Source organism: Hyperolius riggenbachi, chromosome 3 (genome assembly GCF_040937935.1).
Source record: "Hyperolius riggenbachi isolate aHypRig1 chromosome 3, aHypRig1.pri, whole genome shotgun sequence".
Taxonomy (NCBI): domain Eukaryota; kingdom Metazoa; phylum Chordata; class Amphibia; order Anura; family Hyperoliidae; genus Hyperolius; species Hyperolius riggenbachi.
The window spans coordinates 265,098,522-265,113,943 of NC_090648.1; the positions used below are offsets into that span (position 1 = coordinate 265,098,522).

The window sequence follows — 15,422 nt, forward strand, 5'->3', positions numbered from 1 at the left end:
GGCTCTAGGTCTGTGTTTTTCGCCGCGTGCTTGCCCGCCACCCGCCGTGCGTGTGCCCGCCAACCACCGCCGCGTGCGTCCACCACGCCAGCATCCGCCTCAGACCCGGCCGCCCACTCACCTGCCGCAGACCCGGATGCCCACTTACACGCCACACACCCGGCCTCCTGCTCACACGCCCGCTCAGCTCCCTGACCCTGTACCCATCCTCCTGTCTCTGTGAGGCTGGGTCCATGCTGCGCACATGCGCAGTAGCAAAAATCATGGACCCAGGTACACAGAACAGCGTGGCGCAGGGACACAGGGGTTTATTATAGAAGATTTTTTTCTACACGTCCCAATGGGCAGAAACATGCATCTATTTTGTGAGTTAAAAGTATATAACCATACCACATTTTATCAACCCAAAGACCGAACATGAACAGGAAAGAGTCTCTGCCTAGGTTGTAATGTGAAACTCTAAATCTGTTGATTATTGCTATATTCATAACAAGATAGCAGATGTGAAATAAAACATTTAAAAAAAAAAAAAAGCAGTTGTAATCATGTCCATACTCACAATGCACTCATCACAGTATTGGCCTGTTGCAAAGTTCTGACACTGGCACTGCCCACTAATAGCATCACATACAGATGATGGCAAAGATCCAAATGGATTGCAACCACAATCTGAAAAAAATTATTAAATAGTTACATAAATATAGAAATGTATCAAATAGAAACCTGCCTAAGAGAAACATACTGTAGAAGGTGCCAAATGCATTGAGCCTGGGTATTAAGCTCATTCTTTACCTCTAGGATATGTTGCACTATGAGTTTTTGGATCTGGTGCTCTGAATTTCTGACACCGCTGCCTTCATGCTTGTTTCATGTGTGTGACACAGATACTTCCAAAACAAATTTATCAGTAAGAAAGACAGGCAATTCTCATATTTCATAAGGGATTAATGATTATTCCTCCCAGTACAGGATACCATGAAGCAGGTGGGGGTATATTGGTGCATGCAATTATTATAATTAGATATGTATAATTTGAAATATGATTGGGGATAACACAAAGAGCAGATCCAACGCATGCATTAATTCAAAAGATTACAAGGTTTTACTGTTTTGACAAGCTGCTGCTGCTTCTGCTGCTTCTAAGAATTGAAATGTTACAATCATTTTTCAAGCTGGTTTACACAAATGGAAAAAAAAAAGGTATTGTGTATAGCCTCTAATGGTGTCCATACACGGTACAATAAAAACGTTAGATTTTCCTGTTTATTCAATCTAAACGATCGAATGAAAGTCGAAAATAATCTTTTTTTTTTTCGATCAAGAATTTAGAACGATTATCCCGTCGTTTTGAGAAAAATCTGATCGGACATGCTGGAACAATGTTGATGATTGTGTGTTGTAATTGTATCACATATGTTAAATTGTATGAAAAGATCTTTTAGATCCTAATTGTAAGAATTGTTTTAAATACTGTAATCTTTATTTGCATTGTCTTCATAACAAGATTAAGGAATAAATATTGAAGTATGTGTATGATTATTATCATTTTATTATAATTATATATTTTTACAAAAGTAAAGTAAGTTTGTCCTCATCAAGGACAGTCCACAGGTACAATGCAAATGCAATTTTGGCCTTCTTCCTGTTAGTTAATAGAGCCATTTGTAATCGCTCTGTGGTAAAAAAATTCCCTCAGCACAACAACCCCCCCTCCCCCAACACTGTGAGGTAAAAGACATCTATATACCGTAGTTGCTCTGAGGTAATATCAACTTAGCAAAAAATAAATTGAACCACTCAGAGGAAAAATACAGCTCAATAGACGCTTTGAGTTACAACTGCCGTCTGTGTTAACTATTTGAGGAAAATACAGTTCGAGCTGAAAAAAAAGAGATTCCAGTTTAAAAAAATGCCACTTCCGATTGAATAAACCATTGGATCGAATACTTTATTTTGTATTTTTATATTTTTTCTCAATTAGATTTTTTGGCATATTCAATCATTTTCCCTGGATTTTCAGCCTAATCGGACGTTCATGTATGGTACCTCGAAAACAACAATGTGATTTTTTTCGATCTAACGGATAATCGAACAAATTTTTCTAATAGAAAAAAAAATAAAAATTGTACCATGTATGGGCACCAAAATGGACGCAAAGCACATAAAACTAACTGTTCTGGGCATGGAATACTCCAGAGTAATTAGAGTACTTACAGTACTCAAGTCGTGCTTTCTTCCTGGGTAAATGTGCTCATGTACACTTACAAAACACAGTGCTGTGTTTAAACCTGAGCAACATGTTAGCCAAGCTGTAAGTGTTCTTGTATTGCAGTGCTATACGCAGGTCGCAGGACACCCCTTTACTGAGTTTAAATGTTCCCTCAGTGTCTGCATGGCTTTCCTCTGGGTGTTACGTTTATTCTCCCACAGCCTCCCCCCCCCCCCCCCCAAAAAAAAAAACATCTGCCAGGCAGGGCCGGATTTACCATGAAGCACTGTACAGGCGCCTGATGATGGAAAGGCGGCTCACTCCCAAGCAGAGTATAAATGAGAGGTTACTCACCCAGGTCTCAGCATTCCCCTGACCCTAACTTCTTAATACCAAGGATAGATCTGGCTATGATGGGCAAAGGAAGTAAGAAAGAAGTGAAGGCTGGGCCAGCCAGCACACTTGCGGTGCCTTTCGGCAGGGGTTTGTAGGTCCATGATGGGCGAAGTCTAGAAGGGTGCCAGGATATCTGTGCCTATAGGCTCCTGTGATGTAAATCCAGGCCTGGCGGTAGGTTAACTGACTTCTTCCCAACTAGCCCTAGACTGTGGCAGTGAGAAGAGTTTGTGTGCCTCACTAATGGACAATTACTGATGTGAACTACTCAATAGGGTACATTCACAAAACATCAGTAAATTTAAGTTTGCAGGGAGCTTCCATACAGTTTATTGGCCTTTATGTAATCTATGAAGGTCATTATGCGAATATACCAGTATTATTACTTGCAACACCTGTTGCCTGCTCACATATATTGTTTGAGGTTCTGTGAATATATCCCAGAGTACTTTATTAAGTGTTGTGCAGATGTGACAACACTATATAAATGTATAAAATCAAACTTGTTAGTGTGGTCAAGTATATTCTTAGTTAAAGAAAATCTGCATATAAAAAGACAATAAATGCTTCCCCACCCCCTCCACCCCTCCCAAACTACCATAAAATAGAAGATGCTAGTTCATGTTTAAAGTTAACTCACATTTACATCCTAAAATGTAGGTGGCACTCAGTCCAAAGTACCCTGGTTTGCACTGATCACAGCGGATTCCTTCTACATGTTGTTTGCATAAACATGTCCCTGCTATGATCCCGAGTCTGCGGTTTGTATGACCCTCACATAGTCCACCACCAAATGTCCCATCTCGATCGCAATCACAGGCTACAAGAAAAGCAGAAAGAACAATTTTATAACTAAAACACATCTGCATCATATTTAATTTTCTATGGTTTATTGTGAAATCCATCAGTATGAATAACATGCAAAACATGTAAGCTTACGATCTTATGACGATACAGTTCAGTAAACAGTTGTTTTACTAAGATATAAGAAAATAGATTTGGCAGTGTTGTGCATTCTTTGGATTTCAATCTAGAAACATCTAATCCAAACATTTCAAATATGTAATTTAAATTCATTTAGGGAATAAAACCGCTATTATGGATATACAGTACACTGTCTCTATGGTGTTATGTACAGTATGCCAAAAAGTCTAACCATTGCAATGGTTTCTATACTATATGCTCAGTTTTAGTTGAGAAAATGTTGGTCATTTATATTTCCTCATCACATTTAGCTTCAGTTTACCATAATCCTTTGCACAATCCATTCATTAACTTGTAATGGTTTCATTGTCAATATCATTTTTCTTCATTTCCAAATAATGGTGGGCTTCTATGAAAGTCATTTTTATTTTGCTTCCATCTAAATTTGTGATTGACCGCAAACATTGATATTATACTATAATTATCTATGTTTTGTACCAGATGATTCGAAATCACTTGTAAGACGATTTTTCTCTATGATCAAGCGTAAAATCTTTTTTACAAGTTTGAATACATCAAGCTGTTGATTAACTAAGGTTTTTGAAGGTGGCAAGCAAGCAAGAACAAAATGATCTTGCAAACAGGGCCTACATTTCTAAAAATGGATCTGTAATTAGATGATGAAAAGGATAAACTATTCCCTGGCTGATATCAAATCATAATGAAGGTACTAGAAATATTAGTGAATTAGCTTTTGTACCACTACCGTTGCATACAAGTACATAAAAACATTGAGGATGTCCTGGAAAAACTGCAGCAGTATGTTAACCACCTGAGCGGTCTGGACGAGCTGAGCTCGTCCAACACCGCCGGAGGTCGCCGCTCAGGCCCTGCTGGGCCGATTTTAATCAAATAAAAAGCAGCACACGCAGCCGGCACTTTGCCAGCCGCGTGTGCTGCCTGATCGCCGCCGCTCTGCGGCGATTCGCCGCGAGCAGCGGCGAAAGAGGGCCCCCCTAGCCGCCTGAGCCCTGCGCAGCCGGAACAAAAAGTTCCGGCCAGCGCTAAGGGCTGGATCGGAGGCGGCTGACGTCAGGACGTCGGCTGACGTCGATGACGTCACTCCGCTCGTCGCTATGGCGACGATATAAGCAAAACAAGGAAGGCCGCTCATTGCGGCCTTCCTTGTTTATTCTGGGCGCCGGAGGCGATCGGAAGATCGCCTCCGGAGCGCCCTCTAGTGGGCTTTCATGCAGCCAACTTTCAGTTGGCTGCATGAAATAGTTTTTTTTTTATTTGAAAAAAACCCTCCCGCAGCCACCCTGGCGATTTAATCAGAACGCCAGGGTGGTTAATACAGATGGTTGCAGTTTCAGAAGGTATAATGCGCAGTACGGTATTGTACCGTGTTAGCCATCAGTAAAAGTTCTGTTTTACTTAAGGCATCTCAATGACATGAATTTATGCTTCAAAAAAATCTGTTTTCCCTTTTGATGTTGCATGTATATAGCTGTCTGTACCACCAGCCTGCAAACGAACAGGATGTAAGCCCGACGAAGGCTTCCCTAGTGTGGACAAATCTTTGTAAATCAGGATATTGTTTCTATGTATATATATACAAAAAAGAAAACTTACGAATACATGTGTCTGGGTCAGAAATATCTCGGAGTGGATCACGATAGAAAAATGTCTTGCAGAATTCACACTGATTTCCTACAGTATTGTGCTGGCAATCCTCACATACTCCTCCACTAGTGCCATTATTAGCCTGGTACACGTTCATGTCAAAGTGACACTTGTCAGAGTGTCCATTACAGTTGCATTCTGCAAAAAAGAAGTACACAGATTTCTTGTTTAGTTCCAGTTTTCCTGTAGGAATAATGCATTTTATGACCATGCAATCCTAGATATTGAAAGTAGTTCTTCAATTAGTGTTATGTCTATATTAATGCAGCCAACTATCTAGAACAGTTCTGTCCAACTTCATGGACATGGAGGGCCAAATTATTTTGAGACTACATGATGGAGGGCTGGTTGAGCTCTTGCAGTACCAGTAGAGGGATAAAAAAAACACATAATCAAACAGCATTCCCCCCGCCCCTTCCCCCCAAAAAATGATCCAACTCCAAATAACTAGGCAGTTTTTTCCCCCAAAAAAAGTGATGCATGCATTTGTAGGGTATCGCTGATTGTGCTATGCATGCTACTCTGTCGTTAGCATTAGTAGAAGTGCTGTGTGCGGCCTCTGCACGGTAATCTTACCTTAGGATAGTGAAGTCGTGCTAAAGCCAGGTCATTTATGAATTAAATGAGACAAGAAGAAATAATTCATAAGATAAGTTTTGTGATTCAACCCCAAACATACATAGATACACAAAGGATAGATAGGTACACAGATAAATCAATCAGATACTGATGCCATCATGGAATAAGGCAGGGCTGTACTTTTTGATAGTCCCAATTATGTTCAATGTTCTCTAAGCTAGAAGACAGTCTTCAAATAAAAATCAAGAAGCAAAGAAAAAGCTGGCACTAGCACCTCAGCCTCAGAGGAAGCAAAGTTTATAGCAAATTGATTGTCAGGCTGTGCACCCCCGGCATTCACTGCCACTTCCTATACCCAGTGACACAAGAATGATAAGTATCTTATCTCACATTGTGTATATTGTGTTAACAGCAAATATTGTACTACTGCACATTTAACTTTACTGGTGAATAAAGTATTCAATGGTGCCAGCCAGCGGCATAGCTAGAGATCATCGGGCCCCATAGCAAAACTTTCACGCCCTAAGATGTAGGCACTCTTAGCAATGCCACCTGACCCTACCATATGGCTATGAGTTAATTTGGGCAATTTACATTCACATGCAATCAACACTGCACATAGTTCATGGGCACTGATACAAAGTCAGAGGGTGGAGATGCTAGAAAGTTAATGGTGAATACATGAAGTACCCACAGGGCCCCCTATGCTCCAGGGACCCATAGCAGCTGCTATGACTGCTATGGCTATTCATACGCCCCTGGTTCCAGCTGTTTCTCACCTTCTGGATTTCCAATGTACAGAGAAACATAGAATACTTAAAGCCTATACTGGGAATATAAATGTTTGTCACAAAATAAATACCACAGAGTTTGTCATTTGGTGTAATAACAAAAGATGCTGTGCCTCATGTTTTCATAAAGCCTGGGATAAGACTTGAAAAAAAGATTTATTGTAGTAATTCAGCACTCACTTTTACAGGCATTGTCTTCAAAGCCAACTGCTGGTCTCCATGGTGCATCATTATAAAATTCTTTACATTTTTCACAGTTTAGACCATCTGTGTTATGCTGACAGACACATTTGCCATGAACCTTAAAAAAATAATTATACTGCTTCAGTATTTCTGTGCAACTGCAAATGGAAATATGTATTACTTGAAAATGTACACATGCACTTATTGTGCATAAGGTCATACAATATGGCACTTCAAGTCCATTGTTTTATATGGTACCCACAAATGATATACCATGCCTTCATCATACAATGCCAGTATCAAGTATACTTAAATCAAACACCACAGCTTTGGGATACATCTCAATAACATGATGTTAAACTGCTTGAAAGTCAACAAGTCTTACAAGCAGAGGTAGTTCCCACAGGGCGTAAAATGGTCATGTACTTGCATTGAAACCATCAATGGTAATTCTACTGGATAAGTGTGCAGGGCATGGTTTGTTGGACCAAAGTAAAATAGCATAATATAGCTGTCTGAGTCCACTGTCCACTGTATGACAGCCAAGATTAGACCTAGGCACATGTAATTTGCAGTGGAACATTAAAGGCCTTACGGTCTGGCTTGGATAGCTCACATGCAAGTAGAGGTGGCCCGAACGGTTCGCATACGAACTGATTCACACGAACTTCGGTGGTTCGCGGTGAACCACAAACTATATGTGAGTTTGACCCGCCCCTATACTACATCATTAGGGTCAACTTTGACCCTCTACATCACTGTCAGCAGAAACATGGTAGCCAATCAGGCTACACCAGGCATGGGCAAACTTGGCCCTCCAGCTGTTAAGGAACTACAAGTCCCACAATGCATTGCAGGAGTCTGACAGCCACAGTCATGACTCATAAAGGCAAATGCATTGTGGGACTTGTAGTTCTGTAACAGCTGGAGGGCCGAGTTTGCCCATGCCTGCACTACACTCCCTCCTGGAGCCCCCCCCCCCTTATAAAAGGCAGGCAGCGTCTGCCATTTCCCTCACTCATGTGGCTGCAGTAATTAGAGAAGGGAGAGGCATCTGCTGTAGACATAGGGAAAGCTTGGTTAGGTTCTTGTTAGGCTTGTTAGCTTGCACCTTGATGATACTTATTGCTAAAAAGCACCCCTCAACAGCTCTTTTGAGAGCTAATGTTGTTCTTGTGATCATTTTTTTTGGTGTGTCCCACTGACACTTGCATATACAGCCCTGTCAGTCAGTCACAGCTGGCCCTTGGCCCCTTGCTAATTCCTACTGTGCCACTGCCAGGCCCAGCACATTCAGTGTCTACCTTTTCAGGCAGCTGCACATTTGTAATCCCAATCACTGTATACCTGTTTACTGCACCTGCGTGACAGAAGCACGCAGTGTTATTTACCAGTCACTGCACCTGTTCACGGTACCTGTGTGTGTGACAGCTGCATATTTGTAATACCAATCACTGCATACCTGTTCATGTTTACTGCACCTGCATGACAGAAGCACACAGTGTTATATACCAGTCACTGTACCTGTTCACGGTCCCTGTGTGTGTGACAGCTGCACATTCGTAAAACCATTCACTGCATACCTGTTCACACACAGCATCTCTGCCTGCCTGCACGCTGTGTGACTGTCTGCCCCAAGACTAAGTTGGTCCCCACACAGCATCTCTGCCTGCAGGCCGCTTGACTGCCTTCTCCGCCACCACCAACAAGCCTATTTTTTCTGGCTGCACTGCAGCTGCAACAACAAAACAAAAGGCATGTACATGTGTCAATTCCCCTTCGTGATTGTTACCTTGCCGCTGTGAAGGGGCTTGCATATCACAATAAAGCAATGACCGCCGAGTGTCTGGGGGGGGGGGGGCACACCCAAGACAATAAGGTCGTTGCTTCATTGTGGACAGACCAAATTCGATCAGCTGGACAGTCACTGTTGTTCTGTCATTGAGCTACCACAGCCTGGCGACCATATGGGCTTGAAAACCGCTATCGCCTGCACTCTCGCCATGGTGCGCACCAGTCCAGCGCAGCCGTCACTACACAAACAGCTGTTTGCGGTGCGTTAGACAGTGAGTTTGGTCTGTCAGTGTGAAGCAGTACACTAATTGCACTACCTGATTGATGTATACACATGCAAGATGTTTTAAAGCACTTTAGGCCTCCAATTTAGCATGCAATGTGATTTCTGCCCTTAAAAAGCTGCTGTGCGTCAAATCCTGATTTGTCCCTGGGACTTTTGGCATGTATCCCACTACGCCATGCCCCCCTCCAGGTGTTAGACCCCTTGAAACATCTTTTCCATCACTTTTGGGCCAACATAAATGTTTGTAATTTTCAAAGTTCACCTCCCTATTGAAATCTACTGCGGTTCGCGAAGTGCGCATGAACCCGAACTTTTGCGGAAGTTTGTGAACCTAAAATCGGAGGTTTGAGCCATCTCTACATGCATGCAGTTTTGGAAAACAGGCTAGAGCTTTGGTCCAGACAAAGTATGAAAAAATCCAGCTGGTATGTTGATTCACCTTATAGCCTCATATCTGCCTTGTAATCTGGCATATATTTTATTTTTAAGATTTAGAACTTCCAGTGCCACTCCAAGTGGACAATCAGCACTTCAGAGCCAAATATGCTATGCCAGACTTCCAGTATGAAGATATCATGATTGCAGTGGCCTCTTGCAGTCATGTCTGGTAGGGGAAATGCAAACAATCCAATCACTTTTCCATTTCCTGCCAAATGGAAGAGCAACATGGATGCTATAGAAAATTACCTTCCCTCTCATTCAGGTAAAATGTTGTGTGTGTGTGTGACTGTGATTTGCTCATGCAACTTACTGGATTGCAGCATGGGGGGTTTCTGGGAGTGGGAAGTTGTGAGAAGGAGTAATGCCAACCTGCCGCTCAACCACTCTTCTATTCTTCTCTATTGGAGGAAGTGTGAACCAAGTATAGTGTTGAAAACAGAATAGCACAATTCCATCACTAATGCCAAGACATTTGAGGCAGTGAGCTCATAGGGTAGGGTCAAGTCACCATGGATGTTAGGATTCCTGTAGGTAAGTATCAAGGTGATTTTGAGGGATGGAGGGTACACTTATATACTAGGTGGGGTCACAATGGATTAGTTAAAAAGAAATCCTGGAAATTGGCTACTAAGTTGATGTGGCGTGACTTAAATCAAGGTTAGCCATTTTTGCAAAGGTAGCTTAGGTCATTGTTGTGATTAGTCCTGTAGTGGATTTGACAGCCTGATAAGAACTGTTGAAAATATTATTTTCTCTGACTTTGGTTAGAATTTGTTTACATTTCTAATGTGATTTTGGGTTCAGAAATGAGAGGAATCTTGTACACAACATGGGATTGGCTGAACGTATTTGAGATAAAGCATAGACAGGACAGGCAGAGAACTGGCATAGTTTAAAAGAAAAAAAAGGGAGCCTTTAACATTCCTCTCACTAGTGCCCCTTTAAATACTTTTCAACAGATATTTTGGAAATTGCTGGATTTGACTGCTGATTTGACTACCAATTTCTATAAAGTACTCCCATGCAGTACATCCAACCATCAAACAGAGATATAGCAACTGCCATCACACTGAAAAATAACTTTTTCTTACCATTCCTGGCTCACTGAACACATCACCTCTCATGTTATTTACAGGAACACATTGACTGGCATGACCATTACAAAAGCAGTTTCCTCTTACTATGATTTCATACAATGCATAGTAATACTTTTCTTGGGGCTCACTATGCCATCCATTGCCACGTGTGTCTCCAAACGTGTGAAGTTTTGTAAAGTTGATCCTTAAGTTAGTTAGAGTGATGATATCTAACAGGAAAAATAAAGATATAGATTGTAAAGTAAAATATCTGATGATGATAAATGACATTTGATGCAGATGCCATTTTACATCTGCATGCAGAGGCTACTGATACATTTAAATGTTGCAAGTCTGAATATTCATTGGAACATTACAGTAAATACAGTGCTAAAACAGAAACCTTAGGTTTTGTTCTTTAAATAGACTTTTTTAAAGTTAGAAAATGAAGTGGAAAATAGAATTACATTTTCTACTACAGCATAATAGCAATTTTGCATTGTACCATGTTAGCTATTAGTATAGCGAGGTAAGTACTGTATGTAATGTTCATTTGCATGTTCATCATGTGTTTATTTTAAATCATTTTACTCTGTTCAGGTTCCCTTATGAGCCCTTTCACACTTGCAGGGTAAACCTGAATTGTGATGCATTGCCCTAATTTGCCACATGGTACTGCTAATGCAATGAAAGGCAATGGAGTCTTTCATACTTAATTCAATATGTTATGGTGCACCTGAAGCTGTTGAGGGGATGCAAGGGCAGCAGCGATCTACCACAGGCACTGTGCTTACCGCACCGAACCTGCTGTAATGCAAGTCTATGGGCGACACACGTAGTGTAATTGATGGAGCGACGGGAATCCCAGTGACGTATTTCCTGCCCAGCAGGGAGTACATCACTGAACAAGGGGCAGCGCTTTGCATATGACCCTGTCTGCGCACTCTGCTGCAGGGTCAAATGTTTGTCATTTTTTACATTGTTGTGGCATGCGTAGGGTATCGCATCCCCATTCTCAAATGCACATATTTACATAAGACAGCAAAAGAAGCTTTTTTTTTCTGACATAGATGAATAAGACTACCTTTCACAATTTTTAGGACACTTAGATCAGAATCTGTCCTTTTGACCCCAAACTTCTTCCTTTTTTCAGAAAGACCGTGGCCTCAGATAAGAAGCCGTCGTTTTTTCTGTCGGGGACTTAGATCGATGAATGGGAAATATATTCCCATTAATTGATCTCTGGGCTAACAGGGGCGGCACAGGAGCGCGCCAGTGCATGTCCGATCCGCACAGCAGCAGGCAGCAGCCCAGTAGAGTTGGGCCGAACGGTTCGCCTGCGAACGGTTCCATGCGAACTTCCGTGGTTCGCGTTCGCGTCCCGCAGGCGAACCTTTGCGGAAGTTCGGTTCGCCCCATAATGCACATGGAGGGTCAACTTTGACCCTCTACATCACAGTCAGCAGGCCCAGTGTAGCCAATTAGGCTACACCAGCCCCTGGAGCCCCACCCCCCTTATATAAGGCAGGCAGCGGCGGCCATTACGGTCACTCGTGTGCCTGCATTAGTGAGAGTAGGGCGAGCTGCTGCAGACTGTCTCTCATAGGGAAAGATTAGTTAGGCTTAGCTTGTTCCTGGCTGCATACCTGTTCTGTGAACCCAACACTGCATACCTGTTCTGTGAACCCACCACTGCATACCTGTTCTGTGAACCCACCACTGCATACCTGTACTGTGAACCCACCACTGCATACCTGTACTGTGAACCCACCACTGCATACCTGTTCTGTGAACCCAACACTGCATACCTGTTCTGTGAACCCACCACTGCATACCTGTTCAGTGAACCTGCCACTGCATACCTGTTCTGTGAACCCGCCACTGCATACCTGTTCTGTGAACCCACCACTGCATACCTGTTCTGTGAACCCACCACTGCATACCTGTTGTGTTCAGTAAACCTGCAACTGCATACCTGTTCTGTTCAGTGGACCCGCCACTGTATACCTGTTCAGTGAACCCGCCACTGCATACCTGTTGTGTTCAGTGAACCTGCCACTGCATACCTGTTCTGTGAACCCGCCACTGCATACCTGTTCTGTTCAGTGGACCCGCCACTGTATACCTGTTCTGTTCAGTGAACACGCCACTGTATACCTGTTCAGTGAACCCGCCACTGCATACCTGTTCTGTTCAGTGATCCTGCCACTGCATACCTGTTCAGTGAACCCGCCACTGCATACCTGTTCTGTTCAGTGAACCCTCCACTGTATACCTGTACTGTTCAGTGAACCCGCCACTGCATACCTGTTCTGTTCAGTGGAGCCACTACTGTATACCGGTTCTGTTCAGTGAATCCGCCACTGCATACCTGTTGTGTTCAGTGAACCCGCCACTGTATACCTGTTCTGTTCAGTGAACCTGCCACTGCATACCTGTTCTGTGAACCCACCACTGTATACCTGTACTGTTCAGTGAACCCGCCACTGCATACCTGTTCTGTTCAGTGAACCTGCCACTGCATACCTGTTCTGTGAACCCGCCACTGTATACCTGTACTGTTCAATGAACCCGCCACTGCATACCTGTTGTGTTCAGTGAACCTGCCACTGCATACCTGTTCTGTGAACCCGCCACTGCATACCTGTTCTGTTCAGTGGACCCGCCACTGTATACCTGTTCTGTTCAGTGAACACGCCACTGTATACCTGTTCAGTGAACCCGCCACTGCATACCTGTTCTGTTCAGTGAACCTGCCACTGCATACCTGTTCTGTGAACCCGCCACTGTATACCTGTACTGTTCAGTGAACCCGCCACTGCATACCTGTTCTGTTCAGTGGAGCCGCTACTGTATACCGGTTCTGTTCAGTGAACCCGCCACTGCATACCTGTACTGTTCAGTGAACCCGCCACTGCATACCTGTTGTGTTCAGTGAACCCACCGCATCAGTGCGCATACCTGTGCAGTTAAGTGAACCCACCTACCTACGTGAGTGCACGCAGTGTGATATACCACTCCGTGCATACCCGATATGGACAAAACAGGTAGAGGAAGAGGTAGTGCCAGAGCCAGAGGAAGGCCACCCGGCAGGTCTGCGCGAGGTCGTGTAAATGTAATTTCGTGTGGACCTGGCCCACAGTACAGTGCTCGGATAAGGCACGTCCCATCACCTCCCAAGATTGTCAGGACGTGGTTGAGTATTTAGCGACACAGAACACCTCATCTTGCTCAGCCACCAGCGCTACTACTAGCACCACTTCCGCTGCATTTGACACTTCGCAAGAATTATTTAGTGTTGAAATCACTGATGCACAGCCATTGTTGTTACAGCCAGATGAATTTTCACCAGCTCATATGTCTGAGTTACGCGGCAACACTATGGATGTAACGTGTAAGGAGGATGAAGGACCTACTGATGGTGCATGTTTGGATTTGTCTGAGGCAAGCGAAGCTGGGCAGGATGATTACGATGATGACGATGATAGGGATCCTCTGTATGTTCCCAATAGAGGAAATGAAGAGGGGGACAGTTCAGAGGGGGAGTCAGAGAGTAGTAGGAGGAGAGAAGTTGCTGAAAGAAGCTGGGGCAGCTCTTCGTCAGAAACAGCTGGTGGCAGTGTCCGGCACCATGTATCGCCACCTATGTACAGTCAGCCAACTTGCCCTTCAGCATCAGCTGCTGAGGTCCCCATAGTGCCCACATCCCAGGGTGGCTCAGCGGTGTGGAAATTTTTTAATGTGTGTGCCTCAGATCGGAGCAAAGCCATCTGTTCGCTCTGCCAACAAAAATTGAGCCGTGGAAAGGCCAATACTCACGTAGGGACAAGTGCCTTACGAAGCCACCTGGAGAAAAGGCACAAATAGCAATGGGATGGCCACCTGAGCAAAAGCAGCAGCAGCACACAAAAGAAAAGTCACCCTCCTTCTCCTCTTCCTCCTTTAGGTGCATCATCTGCTTCTGCCGCTTTCTCCCTTCCACCTTCACAGGCACCCTCCTCCACTCCGCCTCTGCCCTTGAGCGGTTCCTGCTCCTCTGCCCACAGCAGCAGTCAGGTGTCCGTGAAGGAAATGTTTGAGCGGAAAAAGCCAATTTCGGCCAGTCACCCCCTTGCCTGGCGTCTGACAGCTGGCGTGGCGGAACTGTTAGCTCGCCAGCTGTTACCACACCGGCTGGTGGACTCTGAGGCCTTCCGTAAATTTGTGGCCATCGGAACACCGCAGTGGAAGATGCCAGGCCGCACTTATTTTTCGAGAAAGGCCATACCCCAACTGCACCGTGAAGTTGAGAGGCAAGTGGTGTCATCTATTGCGAAGAGCGTTGGGTCAAGGGTACACCTGACCACGGATGCCTGGTCTGCCAAGCACGGGCAGGGCCGCTACATTACGTACACAGCCCATTGGGTCAACCTGGTGGTGAACGATGGCAAGCAGGGCGCAGCGGACCAAATTGTGACACCTCCACGGCTTGCAGGCAGGCCTCCTGCCACCTCCTCTCCTCCTGCTACATGCTCTTCGCTGTCCTCCTCCTCCTTGGCTTAGTGGCAGTTCTCCTCTCCAGCTACACAGCCCCAGCTCCGCAGGGCCTATGCTGCATGCCAGGTACGACGGTGTCACGCCATCTTAGACATGTCTTGTCTCAAAGCGGAGAGTCACACTGGAGCAGCTCTCCTGGCTGCTCTTAAGAAATAGGTGGATGAGTGGCTTACCCCGCACCACCTGGAGATAGGCAACGTGGTGTGCGACAACGGCAGCAATCTGCTTGCCGCTTTGCATATGGGGAAGCTGACACACATACCCTGCACGGCACATGTCATGAATCTAGTTGTTCAAAGATTTGTGGCAAAGTACCCTGGCTTAGCGGATGTCCTGAAGCAGGCCAGGAAGGTCTGTGGGCATTTGAGGCCGTCTTACACAGCCATGGCACGCTTTGCGGAAATTCAGCGGAAAAACAACATGCCGGTGAGACGCCTCATTTGCGATAGCCCGACTCGCTGGAATTCGACCCTGCTCATGTTCTCCCGCCTGCTAGAACAGAAGAAAGCTGTCACCCACTA

General features: G+C 44.4%; 1 protein-coding gene across 1 annotated transcript in view; it reads right to left on the reverse strand.

Annotated features, from left to right (window-relative positions):
* The window catches only part of LAMB4 (laminin subunit beta 4), a 198,192-nt gene that overhangs the window by 119,729 nt on the left and 63,041 nt on the right, over positions 1 to 15,422 (reverse strand). Inside the window, exons 8-12 of the mRNA XM_068273631.1 lie at positions 10,381 to 10,595; positions 6,766 to 6,886; positions 5,165 to 5,353; positions 3,246 to 3,425; positions 560 to 669 (exon numbers count right to left, since the gene is read on the reverse strand). Of these exons, the coding sequence (XP_068129732.1) occupies positions 560 to 669; positions 3,246 to 3,425; positions 5,165 to 5,353; positions 6,766 to 6,886; positions 10,381 to 10,595 (815 nt within the window). The remainder of the gene's footprint in view (positions 1 to 559; positions 670 to 3,245; positions 3,426 to 5,164; positions 5,354 to 6,765; positions 6,887 to 10,380; positions 10,596 to 15,422) is intronic.